Consider the following 15,623-nt stretch of genomic DNA (forward strand, 5'->3'; position numbering starts at 1 on the left):
TCGGATGAGATGTAAAACCAAGGTCCTGACTCTCTGTGGTCATTAAAAATCCCAGGGTGTTTCTTGAAAAGAGTAGGGGTGTAACCCTGGCATCCTGGCTAAATTTCCCATTGGCCCTTACCAATCATGGCCTCCTAAAAAAAAAATCCCCATCTATGAATTGGCTTCATTATGTGTGGTGAGTGTTCTGGCGCACTATGGCTGCCATCGCATCATCCAGGTGGATGCTGCACATTGGTGGTGGTGGAGGGGGGTTCCCATTACCTGAAAAGCGCTATAAGTTATTAATTAATTATAGTATTATAGTAAGTAATTATTAATTATTATTCAGTGCTCACCACAGGCTACACCTGGTATCTGGAAAGGCTGATATATCAGTGGTACCCAGGTCTGACCCTGGGGGCACTCCTGTCTCTTCTGATTTTAGCTCCAGAGTTCCTTAATCACATATTAATTGATTATCACTCTCTACTTGAATAAATCTATAACGCATTTCTGCCCTCTACCAATTCCCATTTCACAGCTAGTTGGCCCCACATTCAGGAGTGCTAGCTCACGGACCATTTGAAGAAAGAAAAACACTCATCGTGGGAGTGTACGATGCACTATCTTCTGACCTATGTCTGTTCATCATAAAACAATCACCTGTTAAGAGCTGATTAGACATAAATAAGCGACTAAACTTTTAATTTACACATTGAGGATCATTCTGTATTCTGAAGGTGCTGGAACCTGTCTACAGTTTGCCTGAAGTACAGACTGAGTGTGGGACCAGGTAAATGACAAGATTAAATCGACCGGTGCTGTCAGTGGAATGATCCCCTTTGGGGAAGTGTGTGGGGAGGGTAACCAAATAAAACACCCCAGTGAGGTCTGGATGGGCAATAAAATCAATCAAATAGCCTCGTAGTAGAAGGATTTGTGGTGTAAGAGTGGAAGACTGCTGCTGCATACAGGAATGAAGTTAACATCAAGTTTTACATTACGACTATCTTATCACAGCCAACATCTGCTATTGGCTGCAAAGATTACGTTATAATCCAAGGTGTGTTAATTGCTTATGTAGCCAAATGTCTCACGGAATCCAATATCACTTCCTGTCTTCTCCTTTACTGGAGCTCAGTTTGTGGTAGTTACTTCACATTAATGAGGTCTGTTCTTTGTCTTCTGATGCCACTGAACACAGCTGTCCCAACAGTCAGGCCAGCGCTTGGAGTTCACAACAGTGTAACCTTCATGCATGCCTGTTCTGTGCGCCCAGAGTGCCGGGCTGTTGTCACAAACAGCATGTTAAACCGCAGCTCATAATTAACCTGTCTTATAGTTTTAGCTTGGTCTCATTAACAACTCTGAACTTCAGTTCAAAGTAAAAGTGACCATATTACGGCTTGTAATGTGTGGATAAAAATAGCAGCAAATTGTGTGACGTTATCACTTCGACAGAATGAATCTGTTCATGCTGTAAACTGGATGCTTACAAAAAATTCCTTTACATAAAAAAGATTTTTTATTTACATCATAATATCAGCAGATATCAGCACTGTAACTCTACCATCCATTTCCTAGTCACATCATGTAGCCAGTCCAATGGTACACAGTTTTCCCTGCACTGCTACTGGCTGGGTCCTCTCTTTTGTTAGATCTGTCTGTTGTTCTGGGAGAGGAAAGGGCAGCGAGCCCTGCCTGTGATCCTACAGCTGAGAGATAGAGCACTCGGGGGTCGGAGCCTCAGAAAGCCAGTTTCTTCATAAGCAGGTAAACCCGCGAGTCCACTTCAAATCCGTGCAGATTGTTGGCATCGCCCTGCAGTCGCATCAACAGACCGCCATAGGAGACGTAGGCCGAGCTGGGAAGAGAGAGGGGCAGGGAGACGTATGAGAGGGGAGAAAGGTAGAAAGGTGAAGACAGCAGCCATATCACCCTGCAACTCACAACTGGCAACCCACTGAAGCTAAGCAGGTGTGAGCCTGGTCAGTACCTGGATGGGAGACCTCCTGGGAAAAACTAAGGCTGCTGCTGGAAGAGGTGTTAGTGGGGCCAGCAGGGGGCGCTCACCCCGCGGTCCATGTGGGTCCTAATGCCCCAGAATAGTGACGGGGACACTATACTGTAAACAGGCGATGTCCTTCGGATGAGACGTAAAACCAAGGTCCTGACCCTCTGTGGTCATTAAAAAAATCCCAGGGCATTTCTCGAAAAGAGTAGGGGTGTAACCCCGGCGTCCTGGCCACATTTCTCCATTGGCCTTTACCAATCATGGCCTCCTAATAATCCCCATCTATGAATTGGCTACATCACTCTGCTCTCCTCCCCACTAATAGCTGATGTGAGGTGAGCGTTCTGGCGCACTATGGCTGCCGTCGCATCATCCAGGTGGATGCTGCACATTGGTGGTGGTGGAGGGGAGTCCCCATTACCTGTAAAGCGCTTTGAGTGGAGTGTCCAGAAAAGCGCTATATAAGTGTAAGCAATGATTATTATTATTATTATTATTTCAGAAATGCAGGGGGTGGAGGCGGGGAGTGGAGTGAGAGAGAGGAGATGAACGAAAATGACGGCGGGGGGGAAGGAGGGGAGTGGGAGAGGAAGCAGATCTGGGACACTCACAGGCGTGTGGCAGCCTCAGTGGAAGTCTCATCGCCCTCGATCTTGTACACCTTCCCGTACATCACGTAGTCAAACTGGTCCGCCCTACAAGGACAAGGGTATCAGTACCAGAGTACCATGGCAGAGCACTGCACTCAGAAACAGTACGAGAAGCACTAGACAGAGGAGGGCATTCCTCCTGCATGAGCACAGCGTTAGACAGTATAAGACCTCCTGCTTGAACACACTTCAAGAACAGGTTTACAGGCAAAACAGAGCAGAGGCAGCAGGAGAGGGTATAGCAATACAAATCACACCAAAACATTTACCATGTGCAAAAAAAAAACCTTATACAGGACAGAGATGAGAAAAAGTAAAAATACTAATTGAAAGAGTCGCACTTACTACAGCTTAGTCCTTTAAAGGTGTGAAGTGATAAACAGCAGCAGGACAATTTTTAATGAGGGTGAATATTCTGAAGCAGCATTGAATAGTCGTGAGGATATACTTGATACAGCGTTTGGTATTCAACCAAGCCAGCGGGGGGCACCGTTACCTGGAAGGCCGATCATCTGTGGGGTTGTACTCGCCATCATCCGGTGTCCCATCCTCATAGAGAGTACTAGCAATCACCAGCCTGAACTTATCGCCTGTAGAGTGAAAGAGCAGGGATGAGAGAAAAGGAAAAAATAAAGGTGTGCTCAGACGACAGGGGATTTAAACAGATAATGCCCACCTCAAAATTACAGAACACCCATTGTGCCCTGAATCACATCTGTACTTTACTTTTTATTTATACTAGATTACAGACCAAAGGAGACATTTCTGATTCTCTCCATTTCTCCTGGGTAAGTAAGCAATTCCCACCCCAATGTTGTTTCATTCTCTAAGTCAATATCAATGTACTGCGATATACAGCTGCTCCACCCTCCCCGAGTGTGTCAGAGTGTCAGTGCGCCTCACCGAGGTCCACGGGGTAGATCTGGATGTTGACGTCCAGGATGAGGTCCATCTTGAAGGACTCGCTCTCACAGTGCAATCGAGACACTGAGAAGAAGACAACAGCACTTGTGAAAACTGCCTCTTTCAGAAACAAACACAGTCACGCCAGCCCTGTTTTTAATTTATTGAATCTGCTGATGTTTTTAACCAAGGAGACCTCAAAGGTCTGCTGCTCCACAAATACAGAAGCAAGTTTAGCGTCATCTGCCTTTCAGACTCTCCATATGGGACACCGTACCTCACCCCAATCAGTCTTTCTCACCTCTGTCAAATTTCTTCCCATCTGGGTCAATGTCCTTCACATCGAATATGTCCTCAAACAGGATTCCCGACATGTCCCACCTGGTGACACAGTGGTGATTTAGAAAAGTACAAATTGGAGAGCACAGCACAGTGATATTATCCTCTCCACCCCGTGTGGCACAGTGACATTCTATAAACTATACAAGGCAGTGGGCATAACTACATGCTTTACAACAAAGATACACTCTTTTTACAAACCATAAAGATCTGCTACTTATGAGTGTGCAAAACCTGTACAAATCCAAGCTACAGTATACCAAAAACTGAAACAAATCCAAGATTACTTAGAGAGTGAGGTCAAAAGTTACAGAATCAATCTTTTTTGTACATTTTAAGACATTATGAAACAGGCCCACCGCAGAGTTTTAAAATGACACCAAAATCCTGTTTCTGTGCCAATAACAGAGGTAGCCTTGACTATGTAAAGTGAACAGCACATCACTCATACCTAATACTTCCATTGTAACCATTTCACCCAACACGAATACATGCAAAATACAACTGAAATCAAAGGTGAACTAAATTGTCTTTCTTGATTGGTTTCATGTGGAATGACCCGTGTAATGTATTAACAAAATACAGAAACAACTAGGCCTACAAGTACAGTTATATTACAAAGTAGGGTTAATGACTTTTGGATGTCAGAGAAGCATAACACACTGACTGTCTACAGCAATTCAATCTAGAAAGTACTATCCCTAACAATTTTGCAGATTCAGTGTGTTCCATTGGAAATGTCCCTGCTATACACATGCAAAATGCATCCATCCCAACAGCTATTTCCTGTAACGCTCAGTGAACAGAACAGGGGGAAACAACTGGAACCCGGATAAAAGTCAAATGGGCACAGGGGTTCATGTGATGCCTGGCTTAGAAAGAACTGTACTAGAAAACATTCTTTACACACCTTCCTCAAGTTTGGAATGGGCTACAAGGATGCTGAATTCTGAAGACAGGACCACTGGGAGATTATCAGTGCTGAATGTTCACAACTGACTAGTGGTTCCACAGTCATTGGTGAGCATTAAACTACTTAATTTTTAAACAATTTCTGTAATCCTAACAGGCTAACCTAGGCCTTTGAAACAAAAGCACTTAATTCAGAGCTGGTCACTGCGCAGCCCTTCAATTCCTCCTCACTGTACAATTTGTCTACAACACACTGCTTAAGTACTGAATTGACGATATAACAATTATGGAGATGGTGTCAAAGGATGTAATTGGAGTGAATTGCAAAGGTCGCAGCTTGTGCAGCCCTATCTTAGTGTATAAGAAAAATGACCACCAGCTGACCTGCTATTTTCGTTATCTTTTCTTCCTGTTCTTACACAAATACATAAATGAATACCGTTTCACTTCTGTCAGTATTTCAGCCTGTTAACAAGATCGAGGAGAAGGTGGCTCATATCAGTTGCATCCTGGAACTAAGGCAAAACAAGATCAAACTACAGATTCTAGATACAGAGTCCGTCCTCCGAGCAAACCGCTATCGGAGAAGCGAATCGGATATTACGTACAGACTTTTAACGCGCGTTAATAACATGATTGAATGAACATGAACAACTATTGAGTTATAGAGACTACTCAATTACTACTTCACTCGATTCAATGAAAACAGTTGCACTTACTCTGTCTCCCTCGGTGCTACGAGCCACAATAAGCTGTTTAATTCACACCAGTTGGCAGTCTAACAAATAAATCAATCCAAGTTTTTTTTGTCTGCGAAAACTTCTAATTCATCAGTACAGAATCGCAACGCGCGGATTCACAGCATGCTCAACCTCCAACCTCTGACCCTCAGTCTGAACGTCACACTTACTACTTCCGGAATCATGGACCAACAGAACGGATGTTTCAATTTCGAGTACCGAGATTTAAAATTAATATAGATGACAAATGTGTTTTTTGTGACAATAGCCCTGAAACTATTCAGCATTTGTTTTGGTTATGTCCCAGGGTAAAAATGTTCTGGACTAAGTTGCAGAATTATATTAAAAAAGAGACCAATATTGATATTTCTTTTGTTGAAAAAGATATTATGTTAAGTTTCAGCCCCAGTGAAAACAATATAAAATTTCGTTTGTAATAAATTTAATTATTATACTGGCACGTTATCACATACATAAAATGAAATGGTCTGGGAGATACCCTGTGTTTGAGTATTTTAAAATGGAAGTAAAGGGGTATTTGCAGACTATTTCGAAATGCAAAAATATGAAAGCGGTGCTGGCATTAATTGTATTTAATTTGTTTAATCTTTTTTCATAACTTGAATTTTATGTAGTAGTATGTACCCCTGACGATATTCTTGTTTTGAATTGACATATGTACTCTTGTTTGTATTGTAATTTTTGTTCTTTTGTTAAGCATAAATAAATAAAAATTCGAGCACCGTGTCCATGGAGACGGTGATGCGTATATGTACGGCAGGCGAGAAGTGAAGCAAATGTGATTGAAGACGATACTGTACGATACTCTGATTATTTGCACATTATGTCCGGACAATTAAAGCAATTAAAAAAACTAACAAAATATGTGTAATGTTAATGACACGTGATTTATTTTAACGCAAGATTGTAAAAAATCTGGAAGTAATTTAATTTAGACTACTTTGATAATTATTACTCCTTTATTTTGTTCTTAGTTTTAAACCAAAATCTTGTTATTGTAGCTGTAAAGATTTCCAAGTTCCATGAAGTGCCTAAGCATTGTTTGATATTCTGGATTGATGTGAATGTTTGTGAATGCAATCTGAGATGATTGCTTTTGAAAAAGCAATATTTATTTGTTGTCATTACATAATGTGAGCACATTTGTGAGCATCAAAGGTTCAATTTATTTCACCACGTAAAATGTTTGTGCGGTTAATTTTAATAGCCTGGGAAAAAAGCAGCAGACAAAATAAATTGCTGTTATTATTAATAATTTATTTTGACTACTGCATTAGTAATATTAAAAAACACTGTTTAATTAATAATTGCTTACACTTATATAGCGCTTTTCTGGACACTCCACTCAAAGCGCTTTACAGGTAATGGGGGACTCCCCTCCACCACGACCAATGTGCAGCATCCACCTGGATAAATAAGTGTAACAAATACGCCTCTGCGCATTACAGGGATGTTGGCCACCCGGGCTATGAAGGTCTTCTTTAACTCAGCCGGCAATATTCCTGTTGAGAAACGCCGGAGAGCCGGTTTCGCGCCCATCCTGTAGAAGGACGACCTGGGGCGGGAGTGGCGAGGGAACAAGCCCTAGAACCCCAATCCGTTACATAACTATACATACAGTACAAAACAGTAAATCCAAATTCACACTGTTAATTACGAACTTGTTTTAAAAAATGTAGCCACTATCAAACCTAACAAATCTTTAACAACCGCAAGATAGCAATAATAATTATAATAATTAATTTTCTAAACTATGAAACTACTGTACAGCTGAAGAGCCTGTTTGCAAATGTCTCTCGTTTGGTGACGACCCCAAAGGGAAGTCCGTTAAAAAGAAGCGGCGTCTATCGGTCTGTATATTGTCCTGAAACCAGAAGACTCCAGCATCAGCTCTGTGGTTCAGGGACTGTAGCGATTCAGGGGCGCGTTTTAAATAAGCGTTCGGGACACCAGGCGTGGGTACAGTCGACCCAGTTTCTACGGCAACTGTTTCCGTTGCCTTGGAAACGAAACACTGATGGAACGGATTTTCTGGTGGTGATGCTGATTGCAGTAGCGCTGAGGAAGGTCGCCGTGTACAACATCATTCTCGCACCTGCCATTTAAGCACTGGTATCGAGTGTACGGAAGGCAAGGAGGAGTTTTCCACGTTTTCCTCTCCTTTTGGAATCGTTTCGGTTTCTTCCATCATCGGTAGGCAGACTCAGTGATTACAGAGACCTGTGGATCACATCGCGGCAAGAATTGGGAAATGGGGAGGCAGAAAAGCTGGTTGTTCATCTGTAAGTATTAGTAGTAGTAGTAGTGGTAGTGGTAGTGGTAGTGGCGGTGTTACGCTATGCCTTAACATTTTAAATGGTAAAATCCTATCAATAGAGATATTTTCCACATGTACAAAAAAATAAACTTTATCCCTGAATCGTTGTCATAGAAAAAAACATATTTTATATCTTGCCCTGTGGTCAGATGTGTTTCTTTTTCTGTTTGTGGGTGGGTGGTTTTGGGTGATTTCGGGCAATTGTCTTCCTTTTTTTATCTCAAGAACCATTAGAAAGTGACTTTCAGACATCAGGAAAACAAGCAAGCTAGGTGTCAAAAAGTGTGACAAGGATAACAGAGCAGCCAGGGGCACATTCTGTCTGCTTCTCTATTCTCTGTAGGTGCTATTGAGTCTGTGCTACACAGGGCTGACTATATTGTTCATTTCTGTCTTTATCGCATTGACCATTCCTGGTTTGTTCTACAGGACATCACACACACAGAAAGGCTGCCATTGTGAGCTCTCTCCAGTGCTCTCTGGCTCTGTCTCCCCTCTCGCAACAGCGGCTCAGAGAAGGTCACATTCTCACAGCTAGTCTTCGTTCTGGGCCCAGCTCCACAGCAGCCCGTCACAAAGGAGTCCAGTTGCACTTGCACAAGTGGGACCACAAGATCAAGTTCAATTACTCCCTTGTTTGCGCAGTCCAAATCAGAGAAAAAGTCAAACTAGCTAGTTGACTCCTAACAGGAGCAGTTGACGCTTTGAAGACTCGAGCTGGTCTGAGAGCTGCATGAAATGAAGCATTAGAAACTGCTGCTCTGTAGTGTATCAGCAACCAGTGCTAGGAGGTAATGAGTATCCTGGCCTCTACTGTGATTCACTGCACCACAAGACACGCACACATTAGACACACTGAGAAGTATGTGTACACAATTTAACATTCTGCTGCCCACCCCACCGATTGTACAGGGCTAAAACCAGGTTGCTTCTACTCTTGCAGACTGATGTGCAGGACTAAGAAGACCTTTATATGACTGGAGAGACAGAACAATATTTATGGTGAGTCTGACAGCCAGCCTCCAATTTTTTAAACACTAATATCCTTGTGAAGGCGTTTTGTGGTTTCAGGACAGACGGATAGACGGACAGACAGACAGACACTTTTATATACTGTGCTTGTGCTGATGTAAGGTTACTATATTTTTTAGTTCCATGTTTTACGTGCATGTACTATGCCTTCCTCATGTGCTTGTGTGAATCTGACAAATACTGCTCCATGCTTCCTTGTGCTGAAGTGAATCTGCCAAGTACTCAACCATTCCTATGGTTTCTGGACTGTGCCTGCTACAAACTGCCTTGTTTTGTGCTGCATGCACTACATAGTCTGTTCTCTAGCCCAGGCCTCACTGGTCCCTTTAAGACCTAGGCAGTGGGTGAGGAATGCAGCACAAGCATGTCAGTGTAGGGTTATATTTATCCTGGGCAGCGCAAGAGAAGAAAGAAGACTGTACTTCCACTATGGTACGAACACTCCCTGGTGTTTTTCCTGGGCTCACCTAACTAGGAGGCTCTTGGTCTCCTTCATCCCGTGAGGAAGACAAGGGAAGTCCTGGGTGCATAAGCTGCCATCAATACAATAGCCAAGTCATTTGTTAGGAAATAAGACAACTTGAAAACAACTTTGAAGATTTAAACTAGGAGACAAAAGCAGCACAGCAGATCCGGGTCAGAATGGGACCAAGGAATAAGCTATGTTACAGACATAGTCAAGACGTAAGGTATCAGACTGTATTTCTCTGTCCGACGGTCTGTCTCTGTGTGACCTATAAACCCACTCTTTGCAGATGGCATCTAATGATTCTTTCCCTGAAGAGAGTTCCCCAACCCCACAGCCTGGTGACCTGATTGAGATCTTCAGGCCAGCCTATCAGCACTGGGCACTGTACCTGGGTGACGGTTATATCATCAACCTCACACCTGTGGGTGAGTACCAGGGCTGATTGTGAAGTGTTGGTGCATGTTTCCACTGCAAGCCCAGCAAATGCTACAGTGCCGACACAGTTCTGATTACAATGCCTCTGCTGACAGATGACAGCCCGGCAGCAGCTCTCTCCAGCGCAAAGTCCGTGTTCAGCAGGAAGGCAGTGGTGCGAATGCAGCTGCTGAAGGAGGTCGTGGGCGGGGACTCCTACCGTATTAACAACAAATATGACGACAAGTACACACCCCTCCCCATCTGTGATATCATCGACCGTGCACAGTTCCTCATTGGCCAGGAGGTGTCATATGATCTGCTGGGCAACAACTGTGAGCACTTTGTGACCCTGCTGCGGTATGGGGAGGGTGTGTCGGACCAGGTGAGCCCGGTCCTCTCACGGCTTTAGTTATGCCATGCTTCCAGTTACCATCAACCACCACCTCTCCCCACCTAAAACCCACCTTCACTCTTCATATCTTTGCCCTCCTCCTTTTAACTCTCTCTCTCCCCCTTGCCCTCAGGCGTCCCGTGCAATCGGTGCTATCAGTTTCGTGACGGCAGCTGCCAGTGCCTTCTCCATGCTGGGAATGGTTCACAGTCGCTCCCGTCAGAGGCCCTTCTGAGCCACAGGTCCTGTGCAGCCTGAGGCTCCAGAATCCCCTATGGCCAAGGCCCTGGAAAAATTCCCAGAAGGCATTGGGAACAGGAGCTGCTGTGAAGTGTAAAAGCGACAGTGCTCAGTTCTCAGGATCCCTGTCCTCCAGAGCTGTGCAGCTGAGCAGGTTGGTAGAGCTGAACATTTTTACAGTGGCACTGCTTATCTAATTTTTAAAACCATTAAATGTTTTTTAAAAAATAATTGTATATAGAATCACCTTGGTTGTTGTTTTTTTTTGCAATAAAAAGGAAACAAAATCAATGAAATATCTCTCCCACTTATGTTTCCAGCCTTACGTCTTTAAGACTCAATGCATCTCTTTCTCATTTTCCCCACATAGTAAGTGTTTTTCTAGTCCTTTATTTAAAAAAATACTCTTACTACTGAATGACAATCATGTAAAACAGAGGTCAGGATAGATCAGAAATTGAAATTAATCAGCCAAGTGCAGCATATTATAAAGAGTTAAAAATATTTAATGTGCAACATTTTTGGCATGAATGAAAAGGTAGTATCTTAAAATCCTGTAAACGTAAGATTTAGAGTGGCTCTCTGGGCAATCTCACTAGTCTAACTGTGACTGATCTGTTGTCTTGTACAGGGCTTGAAATCCACAACAATTTTGACAATTCAATCCTGTGGGCTTTTCCAGTATCAACAAAGAAACACAAAGCAGAGAACACAAGCACTCTAACAATGGGAAAGTGTTTTTAAATCTGAGAACACAAGGCTCTACTTTAAGTGAAAGGCTGCAAAAGTCTGGAAAAAGATGCCTAGTTATGCTGTTGCAGGCAGTATTCTGTCTTCTTCCAAAAACCAAATGGCAGGATGAGATCCCAGGACCACTTAATTGTTTGCAATTATAATAATAATAATTAATTAATTATTGCTTACACTTATATAGCGCTTTTCTGGACACTCCACTCAAAGCACTTTACAGGTAATGGGGACTCCCCTCCACCACCACCAATGTGCAGCATCCACCTGGATGATGCGACGGCAGCCATAGTGCGCCAGAACGCTCATAACACACCTGTGAGTTGCAGGGTGATATGGCTCCTTTAAACTCCAATTAAAGGAGTTTGAGGGGCTGAAAGGCCGCCTCTCATTTGTAACCTTTCTTATGTTGGGAAAAACGGTAAGTCTAAATTCAAAACAATATTAAAATAGCCAGATTCAATTCTTAATTCTTATTTGATACAGACAGTGGAAAGGCATGGGACCTCAGAGCCTGTGCAGCAGAGCTGACGTTACTGTCCACTGTTCTCAGAGCTCTGTAGGCAGACACTGTGGAGCGCCGGGGCTGCCGCGAGCTCAAAGACTGATGTACGTGCGCAGGTTGCGCTCCCAGGCCCTCTCCCTCTCCTCTCGTCTCCTCTGTGCCCTCCGCGTCAGCGTGGCTCCTCTCTCCACGCGAGCGGCAGGGGGCCTCTGCACGGCTTGCTTGTCGTGTGGCCTGAAGTGCGTGACCCTAGGCGTTGGCGCCGGGCCGTAGCCCAGCCCGCCGTGATCTCTCTTCAGCACCGTGCTGATGGGATCTTTGCGCCCCACGCCCTGCGGCCCCAGCCCCGACCTGGGGTCCCAGCCCTCGCGCACCATGAGCCGGAAGCCCACGCTGCTGGGGGGCAGGCAGTAGTGAGGGGTGGGGGGGGGTCGGCGCAGGCTGAACTGGTGCAGGGTGGAGCTGCAGTGCGTCTCCTCCCCCTCGTGGTACTGGCTCTGACACACCGCGCACCACAGCGGCTCCGAGGCTGGCGGGCTGCAGGGAAGCACAGAGATCACCAATCAGCCGCGTCTCTCTTCTCACATCTGCTCTAAACAACCCAAACGCGGGATCCCGGGGGTGTGTCCAGAGATGTTTAATAAAACTTCCAGGGAAAAAATGTGAGTAAAATCACACACGTATTTTTAATGTTGTCTTAAAAAAAACAACCAAGAGGTAAAAATAGTCTGGTGTCTATGTGGAGACAGAGGAAAGTAAACATCAACAAACCCAAATATCTGGACAAACAGCCTGTCTAAATGCTAGGCTGTGGACAAAGTGAAAATGAACATCAAACCCATCTTCAAAAAGTCTCCTGTTAAGAAAGCTGTTGCCTTAGTTTTTACAAATGAAAGCTTCCACAAGAGAACTCCTCTATCAGAGCCTTCTGATCTCTCGTTTACCTCCCTGCACGGGAGTGTGGGATTGAAGAGGAAACATGGCTGCTATGTGGAGTATTAAGAGCACTTTAAGATTTTATGAGCAAAGGCAGAATGGCTAAAAACATGAATTCCACACGGGCTACATTTACATCTATTCCTTTGGCAGAGCCTTTAATGCCAAAGCATTTAATGACCATCCATTCTTTTTCTAAACCACTTCATCCAATTCAGGGTTGCGGGGAGCCGGAGCCTATCCCAGCACGCAACAGCCACAAGGCAGGGTACACCCTGGCTGGACGGGGCGCCTGTCCATCGCAGGGCTCACACACTCACACCAGGCCAGAGCTGATTTTTCCCACAAGCCGTTTAATTATGTCTTTGGACTGTGGGAGGAGACCAGAGCACCCGGAGGAAACCCAGGTGAACATGGGGAGAACATACAGACCACACAGACAGCACCCTGGGAACTGCCCCAGCTCTGTCAGGCAACAATGCTGAGTAAGTGTGTTATTGCATCTGAGGTACAGACCTCTGTGGGTGTGCCGGAGGCTCTGGCTGTGCCCGGTACTCTTCCAGCTCCCTCACCACCTCGCCATGCCCAGCCTCTTCCGCCAAGTCCTTGGCATCACGGCCCTGCGTGTCCACGACGCCCACCCAGGCTGCCCCCTGCTGGAGGAGGTACCGCACTGAGCCCCGCTGTCCGGCGTAGGCGGCACACATGATGGCGGTCCAGTAGTAGCTGTCCTGGAAGTTGACGTCACAGCCGCGCTTCTCCAGCAGCTCCTGCAGGCCAGGCAGGTCCCCGTCTTGCGCGCACTTCAGCAGCCGGTGTCCGTCCCTCTCCGACGTCCGGAAAGCCGCCGGGGCTGCTGCGGCGCGAGGGGGCAGCCTGCGCCCCTCTCTCCCTCTGTCCTGACGCCTCTCCTTCTGGGCGCCCCTCCTGCTCTCGTCTCCGCTCTCTCTTTCGCCACTTTCCAGAAGACTCTCGTAGAAAAGTCGGGCCTCCGCTCCGCTCAGCGCCCCCTCTTTTTGGCTCCCCGCCCCCCCAGAACCCTCCCTGACCCCCAGCCAGCCCACTCCCTCCTCCTGGGCTCGGGTGAAAGAGATCAGCCCGTTCATCGCCCTGCAGGGCCCTCCATTCAGTCTCAGAGAGTCCTCCAGAGATTTCCTCCTTCCAAGGAAAAAACAACCCTTAAAAAAGAATACATATTTTAGCAGCAGACAAAGCACTCAATAAGTCGCTTATACAGTATTTGCTAATTTCCATCCTGCTCAGTAAGAGGACCCGCAGACTCCACACCTACAAGTCAGAATCCCCCGAATCCAGTTTGGATGATTTGATTTTATAGACGTTTTTATTTTGCTGTAAAAATGGAACTAGTCAGGTTACAAACCTGTACAAATATCAGTAGTTTTTTTATACTTATGTACGTGTACACGTGATACGTACTGTATGTCAGCGTGCACACCAATTGTTCATGTTCAAAACAAGGACATTGACTGAGTCTTTATTTCAATATTCTTTTAAGTAAATTATTCTGTAGTAGTTTTAATATTCTGACATTTTTGTATCATCGCCATCATGCAAGTTCTAGAGGTCAATTTGAGAGAGCCAAAGACAGTGGTCATACCTTTCCGTCGTATCTGCCAAGTCGACAACTTCGCGATACTAGTTACGAATGTATTCAGTGAATCAAAGAGACGCCTTTCCACGATATTTGTCTTCAACCCAGGTTGTTTCTCGCAGATCACAGCCTTGCAAAAACACCACTCACAATGTTTACAACACACAAAATCTTGGAGCAGTTTAGACACGGAGATACTTCAACCCATAACACTCAGTCAGAGGGATATGAATGACTTGATACGAAAAGAAATATCTGAAATTTCTAATAACATGAGTAAAAAAGGCTTTACGTACTTTTTTATCTGAAAGGGGCTTTCTGTACTACCTTACCAACTACACAACGCCGCCATATTGGAATACCCGCTAAAGCACTCGCGTCCGAGACGTCATTTCCGCTCGTGCTCGGCGGCGTAGGTTTAGGGCTCATACGGTCAGCCGAGAACTGCTGGGTCTTGTTCTGGAGTAACTCTAGTTTCCCACTGCTGAAGTACCGTGTTAACATGCGACAGTCTGCAGGATTCTGCCCGTTTGCAAGATAAAGCTAGTAGTGTACTTGTTAAGAACATCACTAACCCAGACAGAGACAAAACAGCTTTTAAATCGAAGACCATTTTCAAACACTGCCCCATTCACTGCATGCATTTACACGGCCAGCGAACACCCTACTCAATATAATCACATTGCTACAAATTTAAATCAATTCCTTTATTATCAATATTTTAAACATTTGAAAACAGTCATTTTAGGCTTTTCATGTAATCATTGCAACACCTATAGAGTTTGATGAAATAGACAAAAATCAATCACTCAACTCAATTTTTAATTCATAGGTGGGCATTTGGTCCATGAATCCAAACTATTTCCCATTTATGATGGGGAGGATGTTGGAATCTGTAAATAACGGAAACAAAGTGGTCTCCAAGTCCAAGCTTGGTCTTCTCCTTGTAGGTGAGGATGATTAATTCAATGATTAAGTGAGAAATTCTCTGATGCGTGAAGCAAAAGCTGTTTTTTCTGATTATTCATGAGCATTGTGGTAGAGGTTCCCTTACTCTGGCGCCACTGGAATGTAAGATTGCAATGACGGTTAGAAATGAGAGCAGGGCACTCTGTCCATCTTCTTCAACTGGTTGTTAGTAGCCGATTGATCCAATATCCTCGATCACCCATTTTTTTTATCCCTAGCATTGAGCTTCAACAACAGAATTACCCAGCTCCCCCTACACATGCTGCCGTTTGTGCAGCACAACATGCCTCATGTCTTAACTTGCAGATACACATACTCTTAGTTTAGTTCTTTTTCCTAAAGACCCCTGGGTTGACTTTTTCCAAAGCTTTCAGTTCCTGCAAAAACTGCATCGAGTTCCCTTATAGTCCAGTGCTCCTGGGTCTGC

General features: G+C 44.7%; 3 protein-coding genes across 7 annotated transcripts; 1 reads left to right on the forward strand and 2 right to left on the reverse strand.

The window, feature by feature from the left end:
* Positions 1–1,484: 1,484 nt before the first annotated feature.
* polr2h (RNA polymerase II, I and III subunit H) lies at positions 1,485–5,702 on the reverse strand. Its single transcript, XM_069197633.1, has 6 exons — positions 5,520–5,702; positions 3,851–3,930; positions 3,550–3,633; positions 3,143–3,236; positions 2,608–2,691; positions 1,485–1,846 (listed from the first exon to the last, which is right to left on the reverse strand). The coding sequence occupies exons 2-6, from the start codon at positions 3,921–3,923 to the stop codon at positions 1,729–1,731; spliced, it is 453 nt and encodes a 150-aa protein (XP_069053734.1). The 5' UTR covers positions 3,924–3,930; positions 5,520–5,702; the 3' UTR covers positions 1,485–1,728.
* Positions 5,703–7,517: 1,815 nt separating this feature from the next.
* Positions 7,518–10,723, forward strand: plaat1 (phospholipase A and acyltransferase 1). Of its 3 annotated transcripts, XM_015361543.2 has the most exons (5): positions 7,523–7,843; positions 8,822–8,880; positions 9,666–9,804; positions 9,910–10,178; positions 10,321–10,723. In XM_015361543.2, exons 2-5 carry the CDS (start codon positions 8,878–8,880, stop codon positions 10,420–10,422), a joined length of 513 nt encoding a protein of 170 aa, XP_015217029.1. In that variant the 5' UTR covers positions 7,523–7,843; positions 8,822–8,877; the 3' UTR covers positions 10,423–10,723. The 3 variants fall into 3 exon arrangements, with proteins under 3 accessions (XP_006637927.1, XP_015217029.1, XP_069053762.1); XM_006637864.3 differs by lacking the exon at positions 8,822–8,880 and having other exon boundaries at positions 7,518–7,843; XM_069197661.1 differs by lacking the exons at positions 7,523–7,843; positions 8,822–8,880 and adding an exon at positions 9,247–9,342.
* A 189-nt stretch (positions 10,724–10,912) lies between these two features.
* gpank1 (G patch domain and ankyrin repeats 1) lies at positions 10,913–14,604 on the reverse strand. 3 transcript variants are annotated; one of them, XM_069197586.1, is made up of 4 exons: positions 14,524–14,598; positions 14,234–14,357; positions 13,132–13,793; positions 10,913–12,216 (listed from the first exon to the last, which is right to left on the reverse strand). In XM_069197586.1, exons 3-4 carry the CDS (start codon positions 13,719–13,721, stop codon positions 11,772–11,774), a joined length of 1,035 nt encoding a protein of 344 aa, XP_069053687.1. In that variant the 5' UTR covers positions 13,722–13,793; positions 14,234–14,357; positions 14,524–14,598; the 3' UTR covers positions 10,913–11,771. The 3 variants fall into 3 exon arrangements, with proteins under 3 accessions (XP_069053687.1, XP_006638009.2, XP_069053686.1); XM_006637946.3 differs by having other exon boundaries at positions 13,132–13,773; positions 14,234–14,604; XM_069197585.1 differs by having other exon boundaries at positions 14,234–14,604.
* Between the last annotated feature and the right edge of the window lie 1,019 nt (positions 14,605–15,623).

The sequence above is a fragment of the Lepisosteus oculatus genome, chromosome 13, assembly GCF_040954835.1.
Source record: "Lepisosteus oculatus isolate fLepOcu1 chromosome 13, fLepOcu1.hap2, whole genome shotgun sequence".
In the NCBI taxonomy this organism is placed as follows: Eukaryota; Metazoa; Chordata; class Actinopteri; order Semionotiformes; family Lepisosteidae; genus Lepisosteus; species Lepisosteus oculatus.